Genomic DNA, 20446 nt, shown 5'->3' on the forward strand with positions numbered 1-20446 from the left:
AGAGATGAACTTGGGGTCTCTGCTTATGAGAGTGACCCAAGAAGCTCCCACACTTCTGCACTGGGAGAGGTCAATTTTCTTTCTCCTGTTTTTACCTCCTATAAAAGTGCTCTCATCAACCTTTGGAAATCTGTATCCTTTGGTTTTTCTAAAATAAGTTGTTCTGTAACGTTTAAGTAAAGTGTATATTTTTTTCTGTGAAGCACAGAACAATTAAAGAGAAGAAAGTGCAGTGCTTCTGACTCAGGTCCCTGTCCACTCTCTCTCTCGAGGCTCCTAGGATCTAGATGGGCCTCCTTGGCCCCCCCTCCACGGGGAAAGGAAAGCAGCAGAAAAGTGCCAGAGGCAGGATGGGCAGGCTGTTCACTAAGGGAAAAAGGAGCCTTGAGATTTAGTAAGACCATTTTCTCCCTTTCTCACAGAATCAGGAAAGCATATCAAACAGAGCTTCTTGGGAGACCCTTCCAAATAGTTGGAGCTGGAAGAACTTCAGGTCAGTAGCATCCCAAGTGAAAACTTTTAGGAAGCCCCCAGAAGCTGGCCTCAGCCCTCAGCCCAACGTGGCAGATTTTCCTTTGACTTCACTAGTGCAATAATCTTTTATCTTATGAGAGGCAATGACCTCATGTTCGTATTGGAATACCTTCCACCTGGAATGGCATCAGAACCAGCATCAAACGTGCCAAGCTCACATTGGTAATGACAACATTTTGTAAGGCAGGGTTCTCACTCTTAACAGGTCATCAGAATGATCTGGGGGTCTTGTTTACAATAACATGGGTTCTGGAGCTTCACTCCCAGAGGTTCCGATTCAGTAGGTGTTAGGTGGGATGTAGGAGTCTGCATTTTCAACAAGCCTCCCCAGGCGATGTGACGGAGGTGGTGTGAGGCCTACAACCTGAGTAATACTGGCTTCAGAGGGAGGGGCCAGAATCACTTCTTTCCCATAATAAGACCTACTGCAGACAGTGACCCAAGGCCACCAGACTAACCAAAGTGTTCTCCTTGAAGAGGTCTCCGGTGGGGAGGTCATCTACACTCATTCTCAAAGGCTCAGGGAGTGAGTCTCCATGGTGCCCAACTCTATAAAAGAACCAAAACTTGGGTTCATACTTGGCTGGACTTGAGGATAAGTAGCAAAGTCCTAAAGTATCAGAAAAGTCTTGATTGTTCTGGGCAAGGGGCCCATAGCACATTTTTTTTTCCTTTTCCCTTCTTCCTTTTCACTGATGTTGAGCTAAGGAAGCCAAATAGACCCACACAGACAACACGTTGTTTGGGTATGGGTGAATGTACACAGCCAGAGCAAATTCTGTCTGGGGAAACTCAGAAGAATGAATTCCAGTTTGATACACAGCATCAATAATTGACTGTACATCAGTGTATGGCATCTGGATAGGAAATCCTGTGACCTGGACAAAAGACAGAATGACGTGTAAACCCATGCTATAATTATGTAGGTAATCAGGAATCACTGTATGCAAAAATATCACAAAAGCCTCAAAAAATGATAGTCATAAAATAATAACAGTTATTTTACAGGTGCTTATGATGTTCTAGGAACAGTACTAAATGCTTCACATACATATTTAATCCTCAAACAACCTTATGAAGTAGGTTCTACTATAATCCCCACTTTCTAGAGAGAGAGGAGCAGAGCCAGAGCTGAAACCAGAGCCTGCACACTCAACACTCCACATACTTGCACCCTTTCTAGAATAGCAAACTGCCAACGAAAAAATTACCTGGTCCTACAAATGAGGTATTTAAGTGAGCATTACAGGAGAATTTATTTAACACTGATCCAGTTCGTATTTCTTAAGTGACAACCATGTGATGGGATTAAAGGATTATGGTACATGGTCCTACATAAAATTATCTATTTAATAATACACAGACAACAATCATACACCTCTTTCAAACCTTAGATTACTTACTTCAGGAGGCTTTTCTTGATCCTTAAATCTGTTCATGTGTCCTTCCCATGTGGTTGCAATAGGATGCTATCCTTTCCAATGTTACTTAATAAAATATATTGCAATTATATGTTTTCTGGTCTGTTTCATTAGCCTATAGTCTCTGTGAATGCACAAGATTGTATCCGCCCTGTTTATGGTCATAACCCCAGTGCCTAACACAATGCCTGGCACATAAAATACAAATAATAATTAACATTTGCTAAACACTTGCTGAGTGCTGGGTGCTGTGGTTAATCCTCACCATAACCACAAACCAGATAACTATTTTTAACCCTGTTTATCTCGCCCAGTGGGGTGGAAAGTATAGAGAAGTTAGGTTACTTGGTCAACGCTAGTGAGTGGTTGAACCAGGGTTTGAATCCAAGCCACAGGATTCAGCTCAGGTTTATGATTGTGTGTTATTAAATAGATAATTTTACAAAGAAATTCTAAGTTTTAAACCTTGGCTTATATTGCTTTGCTTACCTGTTTACCCCTAATTCTGTTTTTTTTTAATGCAAAACAAAACAATTCCTCCCTATTCATGAATAAATAGCACCTGCAGCTCCCCCCGACCTGACAGCCTAAGTACTGAACTCCCAACAGATTCTTTCCTTTCTTCTCTCATAGGGTTTCCCTAGGAGATATTTCCTAGTCTATGGGATAGTAGAGGGAAAGAGTCTCACTTTTGGGAGGCTGGGGCTTTCAAAAACCCACCGGAACAGTTCATAGGGAAGAGTCAGTGAGAGGATATCCAGAGCTGGGGGTAGGTAGAGGAAAAGAAGAAGGACCCTAGCAATATACCAAATGCCCACCATGTTTGGTTATGAACTTGTTGAGTTTGAGATGCCTTTTAACCATCCAGGATGATGTCAAATGTGTTGGTAAATACATAAGAGAGGAGGTCAGGAGAGAAGTCCAGGCTGGGTACATACATTTGGAGTATTTTACATATAAAAGATATTAAAGCTTGCCTGGAGTCCTCTTGCCCAGAACCAAGGACAGGGAATCTATTCTATTACTACCACCAAGGGATCATTTTTCAATTTCTCAGTTGCAGGTGATTTCCTTTTGGTCATCTCTTTCCAGAGGTTGTGATTTATATAACATACAACATATGACCGATTCCAAGAAAATGTCATGCAGTGTGGTCATGGTAATAGCTGTTCAGTATATCTGAAATTTCTTAGTCTTTAAATAAATGTATTTTAATGTCATATCATCCATCATCTAGGATCAAGATAAAAGCATTTCAGGGATATTTAAGGCTACTATTACCTAGTAATGAACAACATAGATAAAACAAATGTTATTAATGCACTAAATCATATACACACCCAATAAAACTGTAGTAGTCTTTCAAATTCACTCTCTTCTTCAGATGAAACAAAGCTTCCAGTGCCAAGTTCTAGTTTAGGAAGGATTTTTCGCAAAATATAAGTGCATTGTCGATTCCAACGTGTTGGCTGTTTAGGTCGCCATTCCATCATTTTACATTTCAGAGTCCTTTCAATCCTAACATAAGAATGCAAAGATTAGTTTATGACAAATTACAATTTGTTTAATAAATGTGTAAGAGTTTCGGCACTTTGCTCAAGTATGAGAATGATATTTTTTTTTTTATTTAGGATGAACCAGACCTCTATGGCTAAGGATATCTGCCATCATTCACATTATTAAGTTGGGGAGAAGCAGCTCTTGCTTGGCTTGGGAAAGCAAGAAGCTTCCTGGGGTAGCCAGCAATGAGATCTCAGGGCAACAGCTCTTTTCCAGTTACCTGTGTGTAGGCAGCTGCCTACTGGGTGTGATGTGACAACCATCTACTGTCTGGTCACTGGACCGACATCCCCATTCTCCAGGACCCTCGCCTGCCATAAAACATTGTGTTTCCAAGGAACTGCATTTACCAAAGTTCAGATATCTGGTCTGGGTGATGTTAGCAGGGATGGATTTATTAGATCAGTTAATTCAGCAAGCAGAGTTGGAAGGAAATAGGCACAGACTGATAAGTATGATGATCAGGTTCCCCTACTAGAATGTACCCTCCGTAAGGGCAGGGATTTGTGCCTGTATATTCAGCCCCTAGAACAGTGCCTGCTGGTGGACTGTTCCAGGGACAGTGCAGGTTGGATTGATGGGGCCCACTTGGGAAGCCTCATCTCTGCACAGAATCAGTGTGTGCTCTAAAAAAAAGCCACTGGGAGTCTCCTCTTGGCTGAGTCCGTGGTGTAACCAAGCAGTTTGGAGTTTGCTGTCTCAGTAGTAGCTAAGCATCAGAATCACTAATAGGGCTTTATCAACATATTGTACCTCCAGATACTGATTCAACAGGCCTGGTCTGGGACCCTGGCATCTGTATTTTGAAATAGTTCTAGAATCTATGAATCTGATTCTGATAAAAAACCAGAAGCTGGGAATCATTTCTCTAGGCCATTTCTTCCCTTTTTTTGTTAAGAATTGAGGAAAAAGGAAGGGAATAAGAGGTGGGAGTTGTGTGCTAGTGAGATAAGAGAGTAGCAAAATTATTTCTGTCATGCTTTGTTTTGATCAGTTGGTAGCAGCTTATGTGGCAGCCTACTATGTCGGCATGAGTCACTGGAGGCAGTAAGATCTAGAAGCTTCTGACACATCTGGAGTAGGAGTAAGGCCTGCTGCAAAGTTTGTGACTTTGACAAACTTGTTCAGCTTGACTGAGTAACTCCTTAGGGCACGTGTGTGTGTGTGGTGTGTGTGTGTGTATGTGTAAGGGAAGGGGGTAGTGCTGGGGGTGGGTGTGGGACAGTATTGATGTTACCGCCCAACTTGGATGTTTTTTCCATACTCCAAGTGGTGGGCCATTTACCTTCATGTCCTTTCAAGAGGTATTAGCTACTACATTATTATTATTACTCTAACATCAACAGGTGTCTGTGTTGAGAACTTCCCAACAGCAGCCCCACAATGTTTCCAGAGGCAACCATTTTTTTTACTTCGATAGTCTTTTTAAGGAGTGTTCTGGAATGGCAGAGGGGCTGCTTTTCGATGCACAGACCAAAAGACAGCTGACTCAGTGGAAGAGACTATTATAAACTCCATTTCCTGCTTCTGTTGCGGAATCGCAGAGGTATTTTGAGAGACTGGGTTAGAGGACTGAAAGGTGGAAGGAGGACTGAAAGATTCGGGAGAAAACGTAGTAATTGTAAGATATAAATAAAGGTGATACCTGTTCCTTAGATCTTCTATCATGCTTTTATTAGTCTCACAATAAATTATTTCTTCAGGCTGAAATATACAGACAATTGAAAGTCAAAAAAGATTCTAGGGAGACAACCTTTACATCGCGGTCACCCCTGGAGTGCGAACTGTAACAAGGGGAACCCAAACCCCTTTCATGTGGCAAAATCACTCCACTACAGAGGCACCAAAGTCAAACAGATCACAGTGCTTCCTTTGATTTTAGTACTACTTTACCAGAGCACAGGGTGAGGAATTAGGGTATTTTTCCTAGATGAGACGGAGCTGCTGCCCACATTCATTTATTCAAACAAGCATTTGCCATATTTATCGATAAGACCAGATAGCCTTTGGCAAGCTGCTTTAGTCTCTTCCACTGATCAACTGGGGTCTAGGTGAAGTTACTTAACCTGAGTCTCAGTTACCACATCTTTAAAAGAGGGACAATAATCGTACTGACGTCCCTAGGGTCTTGTGAAGATTTTGAAATAAAGTAATACACGCAGAGTCTGGCACATATTGTTCAATAAAATCAGGTATTATTGTTATTACTACTCCTTTAACATGGTTTATCATCTTCCTTTTTTGAGTATCCTTTTCTTTCAGCTTGCAGGAGCTGGGTCTTTTTGTTTGCGTGTGTGTGTGTGTGTGTGTGTGTGTGTGTGTGTGTGTGGTCCATTTCAATTTCCCCTGTCTCCAAGCCATTGTAAAAACAGCAGAGAGCAATGCTCTACCACGTTCCCCATATTCCCTTCCCTGCCCTATGGGATTTGCTGCAAGGAGAGAGGACTCTTTAAGTCTACCACCCAAACCAGCCCTCCCCGCCCTATTTCGCAGGGCTCACGTGGACAAGAAGACTGGGTTTAGACATTTTTACTTTGGACATTCCTGAACTGAGAAACAGAGAAAGCTGTAGAGACAGGGACACGAGTGGAAGGAGGGTTGTGCAAAAAGACGGCAACAGTTCTTAGACCTCTAGGTGCTAGAATATCTCAGGAGTGATCGAGAAGATTCAGTCTGTCACGTGGTGATCTAAGCCAGTGGTCCTTGTAGTGTGCCCACCACCCCCACCCCAGACCAGCAACCTCACACCTGGGAAGCCGTTAGATACAACTTCTCAGTCCCCACATGGGACCCACTGAATCAGAAACTCCGAGGGCAAGGCTGAGCGCTCTGTGTTTCAGCAAGCCCTCCAGGGTTCTGGTGCCTGCCGTGGACAGATGTGACAACAGGCCCAGGCACAGGGAGCTTCCCCATAACAGATCCCGGCAGGAGATGGGAGGCACTGCAGAAAGGGAACTATGAACTCCAACGTCACGTTGCAGGGCCACCAGCTCTCCCAGACAGGACAGGTAAGCCGAATACCTTTACTGCTGCCACCAACCACTGTGCAACCCTCCAACACCTCCACTCCCCTCCCCCGCGCCTTCTCTCCGGCAGGTAACTCATGGATTAGTGAGGCCAACTTCAGGCCCGAAAAAGAGGCCTGGGTTATGTTAACTCGGTACAAATACCTCATAAAGGTTATTTATCCACTTTCCTTTTTTGGCAAAGTCCCCTTTCTTTCCAGGAATTCCTATCTTTTAAAACTTCAAGAGGATTTCCCTGTTAACTTCATCTCTGCATACCCACATACTCATCTTACACGCTTAAATTTGTGTCTGTGATCACGATACAGAAGTGTTCACTACAGATAGCAGTTTATTTTGGGATGTGTGTGGCAAGACAGAAGATTGAGGGCCATTAACCCACAGGAAAGAAATCAGTAGAGATACAAGCCAAATGCAATTCTGAGTTTTATATTTATAGATTCAACTTGGCAAACGTTTCGTTTCCACGCTCAGGCAGAGTGGCTTTTAGAAACTACAGCTGTGATCATGGCAGCCTTGCCTTAGTGCTGTTGGTTTCTGACTGCCCTGAGACACAGGGACACATCCTTAGCAGGACTCTGCTCAACCCTGAGCTTGTCTTGCTCGCTCCCTGGCAACGGCCAAGCTGCCTTTCAGCTGCTCCCCAGATCCCTCCATGCCCCGCACGTCTTCGTGCTTGCTGTACCTTCACTCTGCTGCGTGGTTGTCCACCCTGAGTTTCCCCTCGGCCGGCTCCTGCTCACCTTCCTCCCTTTGCCCCTCATCCCTTTTTCCCAGGAAGCCCAGCAACTGTCCTTCCCCTCAGGTCCTCCTGCTGCGTGCTCCCAAAGCACACTCATTTCTTCTGTAATCACATTTACCACTCTGTCCTGCAAGGGCTTCCTTCCTTCTCTTTGCTCCTTGAGAACACAAGCCCCCAGACTACTGAGACATGTCTTTTCCTTGTGGAACCCATGCCTGACACAGCCCTGGCTCAGCAGGCATGCGAGATGTGCTCACTAAACGCCTAATAGACTGATTAATAGAACACATAAAACCTCATCTCTAAATGTACCGTTCTCCTCCCTAGGGGGCAGCAAGGCATCAGTCACAACTTTGGGAGGGCAAGAGTAAGGCATGGCCTATGGATGCTGAAAGTGCTTGCTCAAGAGAGATAAGCGCATTTCCCCTTCTTTAAAATGACTTTACAAACAGGAAATATAAAAAAAATATATATGCTTGCAACATGTGGAGAACGTTTAGAAGGACGCACAACTAAGTTACTACTAAGAGTGGTTATTTCTTAGTGAGGAAAAATGCTGAAGGGGGGACATTCTTTATACAGTTTAGTACTGTTTGATCCCTTCCCTGCAACCTCCATGCATTCTTTTGGTATTGTCAAATGCCTCAAATACACAGACAAGCACTGAGAATAACGTAATGAATATCCACTCAACTTACCTACCACTTAGCTATATCTAATATTTGCATTCTTCTATATTTGTTTTAGATTTTTTAAAAAGAAGTAAAACATTACAGATAGACTTGAAGTACTTTGTATGTTGCTCCCTGATCTCATTTTGTTTTTTGTCTCCAAAGGTAGCCTTTCACCTAAATTTGGTATTTATCATTCCTATGAATGCTTTTACATTATCACTATGTGTCTATATATACATAAACAACACATAGTTTTCAAACTTTTATTATATAAGTGATTTTGTACTCTATGTGTCATTTCACATATTCTTTGTTTTGCTTAACATTACTTTTTTAATATTCATTCATGTTGATGTGCATGGCTCTAGACCAGTCGTTCTCAACCTCGGCGGCACATTGGAATCACCCGGGGAGCTTTAAATAATAATACAGGTGTGCGAGTTCCACCCTCAGAGATTCTGATGTAATTGATACACAGTCCAAGTTGAGAACTAGTGTAAATTGTTTTATTTTTTTCTTACTACTATATAGAAGATTTCATAGTATGAATACTTCATAACTCATGTATTCTTTTTCTGGTGGATGAATTATTTCTTTCCTTTTTTAAAAAATATTTTATTTATTTATTTGACAGAGAGAGACACAGCAAGAGAGGGAACACAAGCAGGGAGAGTGGGAGAGGGAGAAGCAGGCTTCCCGCAGAGTGGGGAGCCCGATGTGGGCTCGATCCCAGGACCCTGGGACCATGACCTGAGCCAAAGGCAGACGATTAATGACTGAGCCACCCAGGTGCCCCTCTTTCTTTTTTTTTTAATCTTTTTTTGCTATTTCAAGCAATTCTATAATGAACATTATTGTACTTGTCTCCCTGTGCTTGCTCCTTTATGGTATATACTTAGAAGTTGAATTGGTGGATCAAAGATGGAGCATCTTCAATTTTATCAGATATCATCATAATGCTTTCCAAAGTATTTATAGCAATTTACCTTCCCACCATTTCTCTGCTTCTTTGCCAACACTTGGTATGATCACACTTAAAATTTCTTTTGTCAATCTTATACATGTGAAGTAGTGTTTTGTTTTAAATTGTATTTCTCTGATTGTGAGTGAGATTGAGCATTCAAGTTTCTGCTTCTATGAACTGTTTTCTGCCTATTTTTCTACTTTTTTTTTTTCTCTCACTTTCTCTGGGCTCGTAGCTCTTAGTTTATGGATTTTGCCATTGCTTGCACCCTGCTGTGCCCTGGCCCTCAATCCAGAAACAGCCACTGAAGTGAAATTTGGGGTGTCCTCACAAAGTGACACTGAGTCCATCGCAGATCCACTGGCTGAGCCATCTCTGGTCATTAGGTTGTTCTTGACCTCAGGTGTGAGGTGCTTCCTCCTCCTGCCTCTTATGCCCCAGGCAGTGAGTCTGCAGCATTCCTTCCCCATCTTCTTTCAAGAGTAGTGAAGTAGGAAGCCCCATCACAACCCCTGACTCCAAAAAGTGGGACTAGCTCTGGTTCCCTGGATTTCATGAACCATTTTCAGACCTTGCTGCTGTCGCCTGTTTGGCCCTACTCACTGCTAGTATTTCTGTCCTGTTTCTATTCCATGAGACAATCGTCATGGTTTGGAGCCCCGATAAGCCTTCTATTTTTCAATTTTTATATTTTACCATTGCCACGGATGTGGAACAGAAGGACTAGGTCAAAGTAAACTTACTGCACCATCTTAACATTATATTTTCAGTTTTAGAATAAATATTTAAAAATTTTTACTTTAAAATCTAAATTCACATTTAAGATGATACCTTCTTCTCAACTCTTCTTTTCTGCAAGCAGAGGAGTATGGTTAGACTAGCCCAAACTCAGGCTGGATGGCGAAGAAAACTAGATTTTATTAATATTGCCAGGTAAATCAACATGCAACCAGCTATATAAACATAACAAGAGCTGGTATGACTGGCAAAGATTAGAATAAATGGTAACTTTCATACAGACACACCTGGAAAAATATAATTTACCTGTATGGTATGTGCTTTTGTCCCTTGGAAATTTTTTGGAAGCAACTGTTTCCAGAAACTTTCCTTTGAATAGTCAAAATGTACAGCCATCGGTGTATTATTTTCTTGAATATTAAACCAGACCTATTAAAACATAAACATAAAATCAGTATAGGCACATGGGAGCACAAAGGCTCTACCTGGTTAGGATGGAGCAAAATTTTACAGTCCTACTACCAAATGAAGTGGTAGAAGCCAAAGGAGGTTCTGAGGTCAGAAGTAAAGCAATTCTAGGGGTATGTGAACATTAGACTGATTACTGGTGCTCAATCTTGGAGGCACTACAGAATCACCTGAGGAACTTTATGGATAAAAGTTTTCCCTGGCTCCATATCCCAGGGATTCTAACTGAACATCTGTAGTTTCCTCAGAGTTTTCCACACAATTCTAATGTAGAGCCAGGGTAGAGGTCCACTGTTTGACTCTCAGGCGATAACTCAAAATAAGATTCCGCGCCCCCCACCCCCGCCATATACTTACATTTCGATCATCAAACAAACAGTCTATACTTTGTAAGGGACAAAATGGGTCAAACTGCTTATGACATTGCCCAGTTAATGGATTCCAAAGCAAATATTCATCAGTTTCTTGAGTTAATACATAAGCCACTTGTCCCTATATGAGGAAAAAGAGCTACAGTCATGTTTGGTGGGTGGCTGACTTAACTCATTTTTGTATGTGGAAATTATAATGTAAGTATGTGATATCTTTGATTTCTAAAAGTCTTTTTTAGGGTCTTCGAAGTCTTTTTGAAAAGCAAAAAAGCCAAAAAAAATCCTCAGAAATCCTCAGGCCCAGGCTGGCATGAAGATTCAAAGAAGAGAACTTTTGAGCTGGTGCTGCCATGTACAGCCCTGTAGGGTGTACCCTCACAGCAGTAAAACATGTTGTTCTAGAAAAATCCGTATACTCTGACAACAGCTAGCACTGAAATGTTTTGAGGTAGGGATACTGTGGCCTAATTCACACAAAGGCACTATATGGACTAGCCCTGCTTTGAGTGGAATATACTTGGGGACTGAAGGGGAACACCACGCAGAGTTAGGAAATGGACACTTGCCTAAGGCTCTGAAAAAGCCAAGTGAAGTTAAAAAGCCATTAAGTTAATTTTGAGAACAAGATCTGAAGTTAGAGGCTAGAGAGAAAGTATATAGGAAACCATCTGAGGAATAAAAGTAGTCATTATGTTATTATTCTGTTCTGAACATACCTTTTTAAGTTCAAAGTTTTCTTAGAAAAGAATAACAATTTCAGGTAATAATAATAAAGACTACTGAACATTTACTGGGAATTAATGTGCACCAGGTATTGTGCTCAACATTCACACGAAATTTTTTCACTTGCATTCACTTCAAGTTCTTTGAGATGGGGTGATCATTATGCCCATCTTCCAGATAGAGTCAGAGGTTGAGGGGCTTGTCTAGCGTAACAGTAAATGGCATTAGTCCTGTTTAGGGAGAGGATAACTGAAGCTCAGAGAAGTAAACAAGCTAAGATCACACAGTTAGTAAACGGCATTGCTGGGTTTTAAACCCTTCTTTGACTGACTCCCAAACACAAATTCTTAACACCGGGCCGTGCAGTCTGGTCTCTCCAAAGCTCTTGTTCTTTATCACTGAGCTCATCTTCTTTACAATAAAGAGGAGGCCTCACCTCAGCCACACAGCTGAGGTGAAACACACAGCTGAGGTGCCACCCACCGTGTTGACTCACAGGCACAAAAAGCAAACGTTTGTTGAAATATTGTCGACTGTTTACTGCCATCTAGTGGCACTTAAAACTACACAGGGGGATGGCAAGGGGGGAGATTAACCATGACAAAAATAATAAGCCATGCCAAGGAAATATAGAGAAATAAGGGATCATAACACAAAGCCTAAAACCGGACTGGAAATCTTGACCCTTATCAAGATATTCATGGTAGAAATAGAAACAATCCAAAAGACGATAGCTTTCTGGAGGTATGAATGCAGGAGCATATTTAAGTTGTAAAAATTTCAGGTAGGTTAACACAAATTTCAGACCCACATCTTGTAGGACTAAAAACTGAGGAAGGAAGAATAGGGAGAAGTATTTCTTAAGGATCTTTAAATCTATTATTAGAAAGTTATAAAGATGATGGTGGTTGACAGTTAACAACCCCTACAACTACTGCTATGACTATTGTTACATCACCACAACCACTACCACCATAACCACCATTTACTGAGTATTTGCTATGAACCAAGGTGCCGCTCTCAGTGTCACATATTCGCTACGTAATTTAATATCTTAGTAACCCCATGAAGTAGCACTATTATTAGTACAGCTTTACAAAGAAAAGTGAAGGAAAGCCTTTCTTTACATGGTGGTCATTTTGATGAGCCAACAGTATCCTCTTAACTAAATAACTGGTTGTACATGAAATTCCCCAATTAGCTTGTGAAAAGGCAGAAAACTGGGTTTGGCGTCTTTTAAACTTGCAGCTGAAGGCTGATTAGTTTTGTTTACACTATTTAAGTATTAACTCCAGCACTTACTTCCAACATTGAGGTCCCCAGGAGGACCAAAGCTTTCTTTCCAAAATACAGAAAGAAATTACAGAGTAGTATGGCATGCTCTTCCTTATTTCCAGTAGCCAAACTGATGCAGCGCTGAGGCAAAGCAAAAGCAACAAGGCCAAAAGAAAACAGAAGAGAAAGATGAATAATATAAGCAGCCAACAGATTTAGAGCCTCTCTGTTCCCTCCAGGTTCAAAGCTCTGATACCTCTGTCTGAGAAAACACTGGGGAGAACACTAACTTGGAATATAGGGGTCACCCTTACTATGGGACAATTAATGTGGATACTGTGTAAGTGACCAAATAGTTCATCATCCAAAAATAGGATATTTCTGTTTAGGACAAATATTAAACTGCCCTTGGAAAACAGGGACATACAGACTGATGTCTTAAGAAACCTCATCTGATAGGAAGTCACATAGAGTTTTTAGAGGAAAGGATCCTTTGGTCAATGGAGCTTCACTCTGTCCAATACCAATATAGTGCTCTCAACTCAAAGAGAGGAAGAGGATGGAGTTGAAGCCCCATCAGGAAGATGATTGAAACTTCTTCAACTGGAAGAACGGGGTGGGGGGAGACTCAGGAGTACTAATATTTACCTGAATGGTTATTTTTATGGTTATTTTTTAGATATTTTAGAGGCTCTTTCAATGTTCTGCAGGATCATAATACCCATGAACATATTCTGATTAGGTCAAAGAGTCTCAGAAGAGTCTAAAGTTAATGACAACTCTTTGAGTGCTACTAGATTTGAATCACTGAATCACTAGAACCACATGCTTGTGTCTCCCTTTGCAGAAGAAGACAGGGTAGCTGACTAATTAAGTTAGCCCTGTGCTCCCTAAATCCGTGTCAGCTCCATTCTAGCCTCTAAAACATTCTAGATTAAGTGCCAGGACCATTGGTTCCAGACGGAAAGTGTCCCTCTCTTAGGCTCCTGTCATACTAGTAATTTTCAATTAATAGTATTTATTGAATGCTTGCTACATTTACGTAAAAATATAAAAATAAATAATCAAGTCTACTTCTTCATTCAGAGGTTAAACTTGGGATATATATATGTACAGAGTGTGGGTGTAGGGTCACTATATAAGCAACTAAATATAATTTAGGGTGGAATGAAAAAACTGCTCTAATTAGGGTTGCCAGATTTGGGGGAAAAAGTAGATGACTAACTAAATCTGCACTTCAGATAAACAAATGTTTAGTATAAATATGTCTCAGATATTGCATGGGGCTTGTATTCTAGTTGGCAACAAATCTAAAGAGAACTTTAATCCAAGTGCTAAGGAAGAGCATTGCTGTGTAAGCTCTTCATTCAGATGTGGGGAGGCTGGGCAAAGCTTCTGAGAAGTGGTGGTATTTGTCCTAGACACAGCATCTGTCCAGCTCCATAGTGACAAGCCATATTTCTCCCTGGAGGATGTCATAATATTGTACTCCTGGGATTCCCATCGAATTAAAATATTCATGAGCTACCACTTATAACATTGAATAAGATTGTTCCTCTTTAAGAATTATTTCTATGGATTGTTATAGAGCTGAAAATGATGTATTAAATTATCAAATGCTTTCAAATTTCGTAAGACAAAGTATTTCATAAGTGCATAAATGTTTCTTTAGGAGAAAGGTAAGAAATACTATATATTTCAATTATAAAACATAATGGGGGTGCTTGAGTGGCTCAGTTGGTTAAGGTCCGACTCTTGGTTTTCACTCAGGTCTTGATCTCATGGGTTGTGAGATCGAGCCCCATGCAGGGCTCTGTGCTCAGCGGGGAGTCGGCTTGAAATTCTCACCCTCTGCCCACCCCCCACTCATGCACGCACACACTTTCTCTCAAATAAATAAATAAAACATAATTCGTTACCTCTGATGTCATCCATATGTCAAAACCATCATTTTCATCCAGAATATCAGGCACAATAGGAATCAAAGATACAAAGCGAGCAATGAGGTCCTAGAATAATATTAACTAACATTTATTAAGTGCATACTACATGCCCATCACCAAGCACAGTGTTTTACATGCAATATCATCACATTTAGTGCATCCCACAAGCCCATCAAGTACATACTATTATTACTTTTGTTTTACATAAGAGGAAACAAGTATAGAGTGCTAAGATAACTTGCCCAGGATCACAGAGCTAACACAATGTATGGAGTCTCCGGGAATAAGCCCAAGTTAGCCTGACTCCAGAGAATGCCTGTTAACCATAACACTTCACTGTAATAAATTATTAAAGTGTTAAACATGATATATATTACATATATACCTTAAATTACAACTGTTAAGAATTTTTTAGAAAGATACTGAAGAATAGCAAAAGTTTGATTTGCTTTTTCCAAATCGATCAGAATTATTCTTATTCATATAAGCTTGTTACAAGCTGTTGAAGCTAGAAAATGTTGGTGCTGGAGACAAGGGCTCAGACTAAAGTAGGAAAGGAGAAAGGGATACAAGTAATGAGTCCACACAGAAAGTTTACTGATATTTTCACTGATTTATAATAGCCATCACTTAGGCACTAATGACCTCCTACATTGGTCACATTTCTGACTTCATGCAATTAATTAAACATGGTTCATAGTCCTTCATAAGCAAAGTTGCTAAGAGTTATATACTTTTTTAAAAAGACAGAGATTGTCTTTGAAATAAATCTAGAGCATTATTAACTCCTTGGACTTTGGGTGATAGGAAACAGACGGGAAGAAACTTGTGATGGAAAGGTAGAGTGTAGACAGAGGCAACCTAAATTAGGACTTTTGATTTTATCCTAAAAAGTCCAACTAAGGGAGCTTTATAGTGGACAAATAATATAAATATTCTGAAGTAAGCCAACTGACTCAATCAAACCTGAATAAACAAAAGATATAAACCATTGTTCATGGATGCCCTTTAAGCAAAGCTAATTTTTTTCTCAAAAAGGAGACTTAAATTTCTGATTTCATATTTTCCTTTCTCAGAGTAGAAGGAGGTTTTGAGTCCATAGTGAATAAATCTTCATTTTATATGAAATTCAATTTTGAACATGTCTCTCTTGTCAGCTGGTAAATAGATATGCATAAAGAAAAAGTCACGTAAGGATGGAGTGGGAGGTGTTACGTTGGCAGTTTACAAAGAAAAATATAACACAGTTTCTTCATTCCCACATGCAGTGAAAAGCTATCCTGAGAAGGACAAAACCCCTTTAGAAATGTAACTTTTAGGGCGCCTGGGTGGCTCAGTCGTTAAGCGTCTGCCTTCGGCTCAGGTTATGATCCCAGGGTCCTGGGATCGAGTCCCACATCGGGCTCCCTGCTCGGCGGGAAGCCTGCTTCTCCCTCTCCCATTCCCCCTGCTTGTGTTCCTGCTCTCGCTATCTCTCTCTCTGTCAAATAAGTAAATAAAATCTTTAAAAAAAGAAATGTAACTTTTAATTTTGCCTGGAAGTCAAAGGAATTTTTCAAAGTTTGGTAGAAATGTTACAAAGCCAGTGTGGTCACGTGAACTGCTGTAGCCACAGTGACTCTAGTCCAAGGGGGCAGAAATGAAAGGAATCTAGAAGAAATATTCTCCCCCATCTGGGGTTCGGGAGGACATACTGCAACACAGATGGTTTCTCTCTCAGGAAGCTGTCTTTGAAAGCAAAACAATTTTTAGTAAGAAAGTTATGCTCAAAGTTAATATAAAAAAGTAAACAAAATAAATATAAATTAAGACTGACAAAAATATTCTAAAATTTACTATAGTGATGGCTGCACCACTCTGTGAATATACTAAAAACCATTTAATTTTACACCTTAGGTGGGTGAATTCTATGCAATGTGAATTATACATCAGTAAAGCTACTAAAATACATATCTTACAAGCGTTGCATTAGAATCATGAAAAAACATATCCAGGAGCTGCTGAGGTGGATTTAGTGCCTTGATGTATCTGGTTACTAAGATCTGTAACCCTTCATCATTAAAGACAGTCGTTGTGATTCTTCGGTTGGGAAACATCGCCTTACAAGTTTTATTAAAAATCTGTGCTCTCTCCAAAACATCTGTTTGATCTGAAAACTAGAATAAAGTTCAAAATATTTTGACATGGTACCATGTTGTTCCCACAGGAAAATATCAAGAACCGATGTTCATTTTTACCAGCTTTGAAATTATTATTACTAGTTTTTAAAAGAGTTTATACTTCTTTAGTAGTACACGTAAAACAATTCAATGTAAAACCTACCTTGTCTAGTTCTGGATTACAGGTGACATGTGATATCTGAGGTTCAATGGTAGCAAAAATATTTAAGAAGGTACGTTCTTTTAAATTCTGCCCATTATAATCTTCTTTAGGAGACACATAAGTCTTACTCCAAGTATACCCAAGCAAAACTGGTGGAATATTTACTTGAAATGTTCCACTAATCTGAAAGAATATATCAATATAATAGATTCCACATGAAGAAAATACACATCAGCAAATACAGTACAGCCCATTTCAGTCTTCTCCAGAGGAGGAAACAGGCTTGCATGCGTACGTATGTGCTGGTTCTATGCACCTGCACAAGGATGATCACATTCTCCATGGTGGTCTATTCACAGGCACCCTTGACACTCTGGGTCCCTCATTAATATGCACTGTGTGGAGAGGGCATATGTTAGAAAGGGATGACACGAGGATGCAGGTTACCCTAACAGAATGACAGTTCTTAGAAGATCCAATTCAGGCTCAGAGAAGATGCTAAAAGACCATATTATGTTTTATATTCGGTCTAGAAAGAGAAGAAAAAATATAACAGCAGGAAGGACAATCCACAGGTCCACAGGAGGAGGGATCTTGTGTGTGTGTGTGTGTGTGTGTAGGTAGGAGCTGATTTACAATAATAACAACTAATAATAATAGCTAATAGTTATTGAGGACTTACTATGTGCAAGGCACTGTGCCAAATATTTGATATAGATCATATCATTCAATGAAGTAGGTATGGCTCTTAACTCCATCTTACAGAGAAGGAAACTGAGGCTCACAAAATTTAAGTAATTTGTGCAAACTCAGACAGCTAATGAGGTCTGTCCACTTTTGAAGTTCACATTGTCAACTACCTTTCTATCCTAGAGTCTGGCCTGAGACTGAGAGATATCGAGAGATTTACAGATGTAGGAATCCCTGTACCTCTAACAACTTAAATCTCTATTGCTGGCGTGCCTGGGTGGTTCAGTCAGTTAAGTGTCTGCCTTTGGCTCAGGTCATGATCCCAGAGTCCCCGGAGTCCTGGAATCAAGCCCAGCATCAACACTGGGCTCCCTGCTCAGCGGGGAGTCTGCTTCTCCCTCTGCCCTTCACCCCACTCATGCTCTCTCACTCCCCGCCCTCTGCTCGTGCTCTCTGGCTCTTGGTCTCTCAAATAAATAAATATAATCTTTAAAAAAATAATAAATCTCTATTGCTCTTTATTTGCAGCCCTCGTACTTGCAACATGCTCCCGTGTGACATCCCTCTTGATGACACATTATGCAGACATTTCTCCTCTCCTCCCTAATATCCATTCTGTCCTCCTTTCTCACCAGTGGTTTTAGACAGCAACAGGACAGCCACACAGTGGCCAACTCACATAAATGTAAGAAGTCTGCCAGGGTTTTCTGAAAAGTGTCTGTTTTCCTGATACAGGCACGGCCCCTTCTTGCTTCACCCTGCTCTTTTCTACAACATGGTTATGAGGCTGGAGGTGCATTGACCAATTTGCAATTATGAGGATGAAAGGTACATGATATTTATGTGATGTGATGATATTCTTGAGCTGCTGCACTGTCATCTAGACTCCTTTTTAGGTGAGATAAATAGACCCCTTGCATCACTGTTAGATTTTCTGTGGCAAATGGCTGAATGCAATACTAATACACACATAATTCCTTCTGAGTCAAATACCCTCTTTTGTTTGACAAACCATCTTTAAGGACTTGATTCAAAAGTTATCTCTTCTGTAAATACTTTCCTGACCTTTCATTCTCCTCCTCATACCCCTCTGACTCAGCCCTGACTCCTCTGAACACCCCACACTCCTCCAAGCCAGGAAGAGTAAGGTACTCCCTACTGTGTGTTCTCATAGTACTATCTCGTGCCCCTATCAAAGCACTACAGCATTATTAGGTTGTACTAAAGTGTTAGTTTTCTTCTATAGACAGTGAGCTCCTTGAGGTAGAAAATTCATTTCTGAAACTTCTGTGTCTGGCATAGCTCTGTAAGAAAGTAACAAAGCCTAAAATGGAGTCTAGGCTGAGGTTTTTATATTTTGCTGGCCACGAAGGCATATTTGTGCTACATAACTCAACAGGAGAGCCCTGTGGGGATATCACAGAGACAGGTGCTAATCATCAGTCTCACCATTATCAACAAACAATCCCGAGGAGCTGAAACTCCTGGAACCCATGGTCACAAAGCAACATCATTTATCATTAATCAAAGAACATTCGTGAATCTGGTCCTAAAAAACTATTATATGCAAATGTAAGTGTTGCTTTAAGACCTAAGGCTAGCTTTGCTATTCTTTTTTTTTTTTTTTTAAGATTTTACTTATTTATTTGACACACAGAGAGAGAGAGAGAGAGAGCAGGAACACAAGCAGGGGGAGTGGGAGAGGGAGAAGGAAGCTTCCTGAGGAGCAGAGAGCTGGATGCCGGCTCTATCCCAGGACGCTGGGATCATGACCTGAGCCGAAGGCAGACGCTTAACGACTGAGCCACCCAGGTGCCCCTAGCTTTGCTATTCTTTATCAGTGAACACGCTAAAGATATAAGAAATAAATTTATGGGTGTCTCCTGTTCTAGAGACAGCTAAAACATTTAAATTCTGCAACATCCTAATGGCACTCAAATACAAGATTGTTTTAACTGACCTACCAATATGTCAATCACAGAATCTGATTCAAAGACAACAAACAGTACATTTCTATTAACCAGAGGTAAAAACTCAGAATAATTAGCAAATAATCACTTTCTATTACCTCAGATTGTTGCAGAAGAGCAGAGAAAGGGAAGACAATGGATCCAAGCCAATTCTTTCTTATATGTGAATGACTACTGCAGCTCTTGAAATAGGGATCCTATTAATATGAATAATTTTTCTATTACTTACTGTATACCATGTGATGAGTAATTTCACAAACTTGCAAATAATTATAAAAAATCACTTTTTCTTTTTAAAAAAGAAACCAAAGAGTAAGCAGAAAGAATATTTTTCTCCTTAAAAGATAACTATTTTTTTAAAAGATTTTATTTATTTATTTGTCCAATAGAGAGAGAGAGTGAGTGTGTGCACAAGCAGGCAGAGCATCAGGCAGAGGGAGAAGCAGGCTCCCCGCCAAACAAGGAGCCAGATGCGAGACTCGATCCCAGGACCCTGGGATCATGACCTGAGCCGAAGGCAGACACTTAACCAACTGAGCCACCCAGGCATCCCAAGATAATTGATTATTTAAAGCAAAATAATGACCTATGGTGGAGTTTATGGCCTATGTATGGCTATTTACATTATTGTAGTAGATATGCTCTGTGCAGCAAACTTTGAAAATACACTAAAGAATACAAAGAATTGGGGCACCTGGGTCGCTCAGTGGTTAAACATCTGCCTTCGGCTCAGGTCATGATCCCAGGGTTCTGGGATCGAGCCTCACATTGGGCTCTCCGCTCAGCAGGAAGCCTGCTTCTCCCTCTCTCACTTCCCCTGCTTGTGTTCCCTCTCTCGCTGTCTCTCTGTCAAATAAATAAATAAAACCTTTAAAAAAAATAAAGAATACAAAGAATAAAACTTACCTTAACTCAACCCTGAAGACATCACCACCATTAACAACATTTTAAGATATTAAATGGTAGTGAAAATATGTCGAAATGATGAGGACACCCTCAAAGAGAAGAGAGGCATCATGGATGCT

The 20446-nt window shown here is 40.6% G+C and overlaps 1 protein-coding gene across 1 annotated transcript in view; it reads right to left on the reverse strand.

Annotated features, from left to right (window-relative positions):
* Window positions 1-799: 799 nt before the first annotated feature.
* CC2D2B (coiled-coil and C2 domain containing 2B) overlaps window positions 800-20446 on the reverse strand; it is an 87507-nt gene continuing 67860 nt past the window's right edge. Inside the window, exons 25-34 of the mRNA XM_081823123.1 lie at window positions 19520-19618; window positions 16762-16944; window positions 16398-16595; window positions 14416-14505; window positions 12524-12637; window positions 10485-10619; window positions 9966-10088; window positions 5161-5219; window positions 3296-3473; window positions 800-1412 (exon numbers count right to left, since the gene is read on the reverse strand). Coding sequence (XP_081679249.1) covers window positions 1224-1412; window positions 3296-3473; window positions 5161-5219; window positions 9966-10088; window positions 10485-10619; window positions 12524-12637; window positions 14416-14505; window positions 16398-16595; window positions 16762-16944; window positions 19520-19618 — 1368 coding nt within the window. The 3' untranslated portion in view covers window positions 800-1223. The remainder of the gene's footprint in view (window positions 1413-3295; window positions 3474-5160; window positions 5220-9965; window positions 10089-10484; window positions 10620-12523; window positions 12638-14415; window positions 14506-16397; window positions 16596-16761; window positions 16945-19519; window positions 19619-20446) is intronic.

Source organism: Leptonychotes weddellii, chromosome 6, assembly GCF_054177405.1.
Source record: "Leptonychotes weddellii isolate Sample4059 chromosome 6, ASM5417740v2, whole genome shotgun sequence".
In the NCBI taxonomy this organism is placed as follows: domain Eukaryota; kingdom Metazoa; phylum Chordata; class Mammalia; order Carnivora; family Phocidae; genus Leptonychotes; species Leptonychotes weddellii.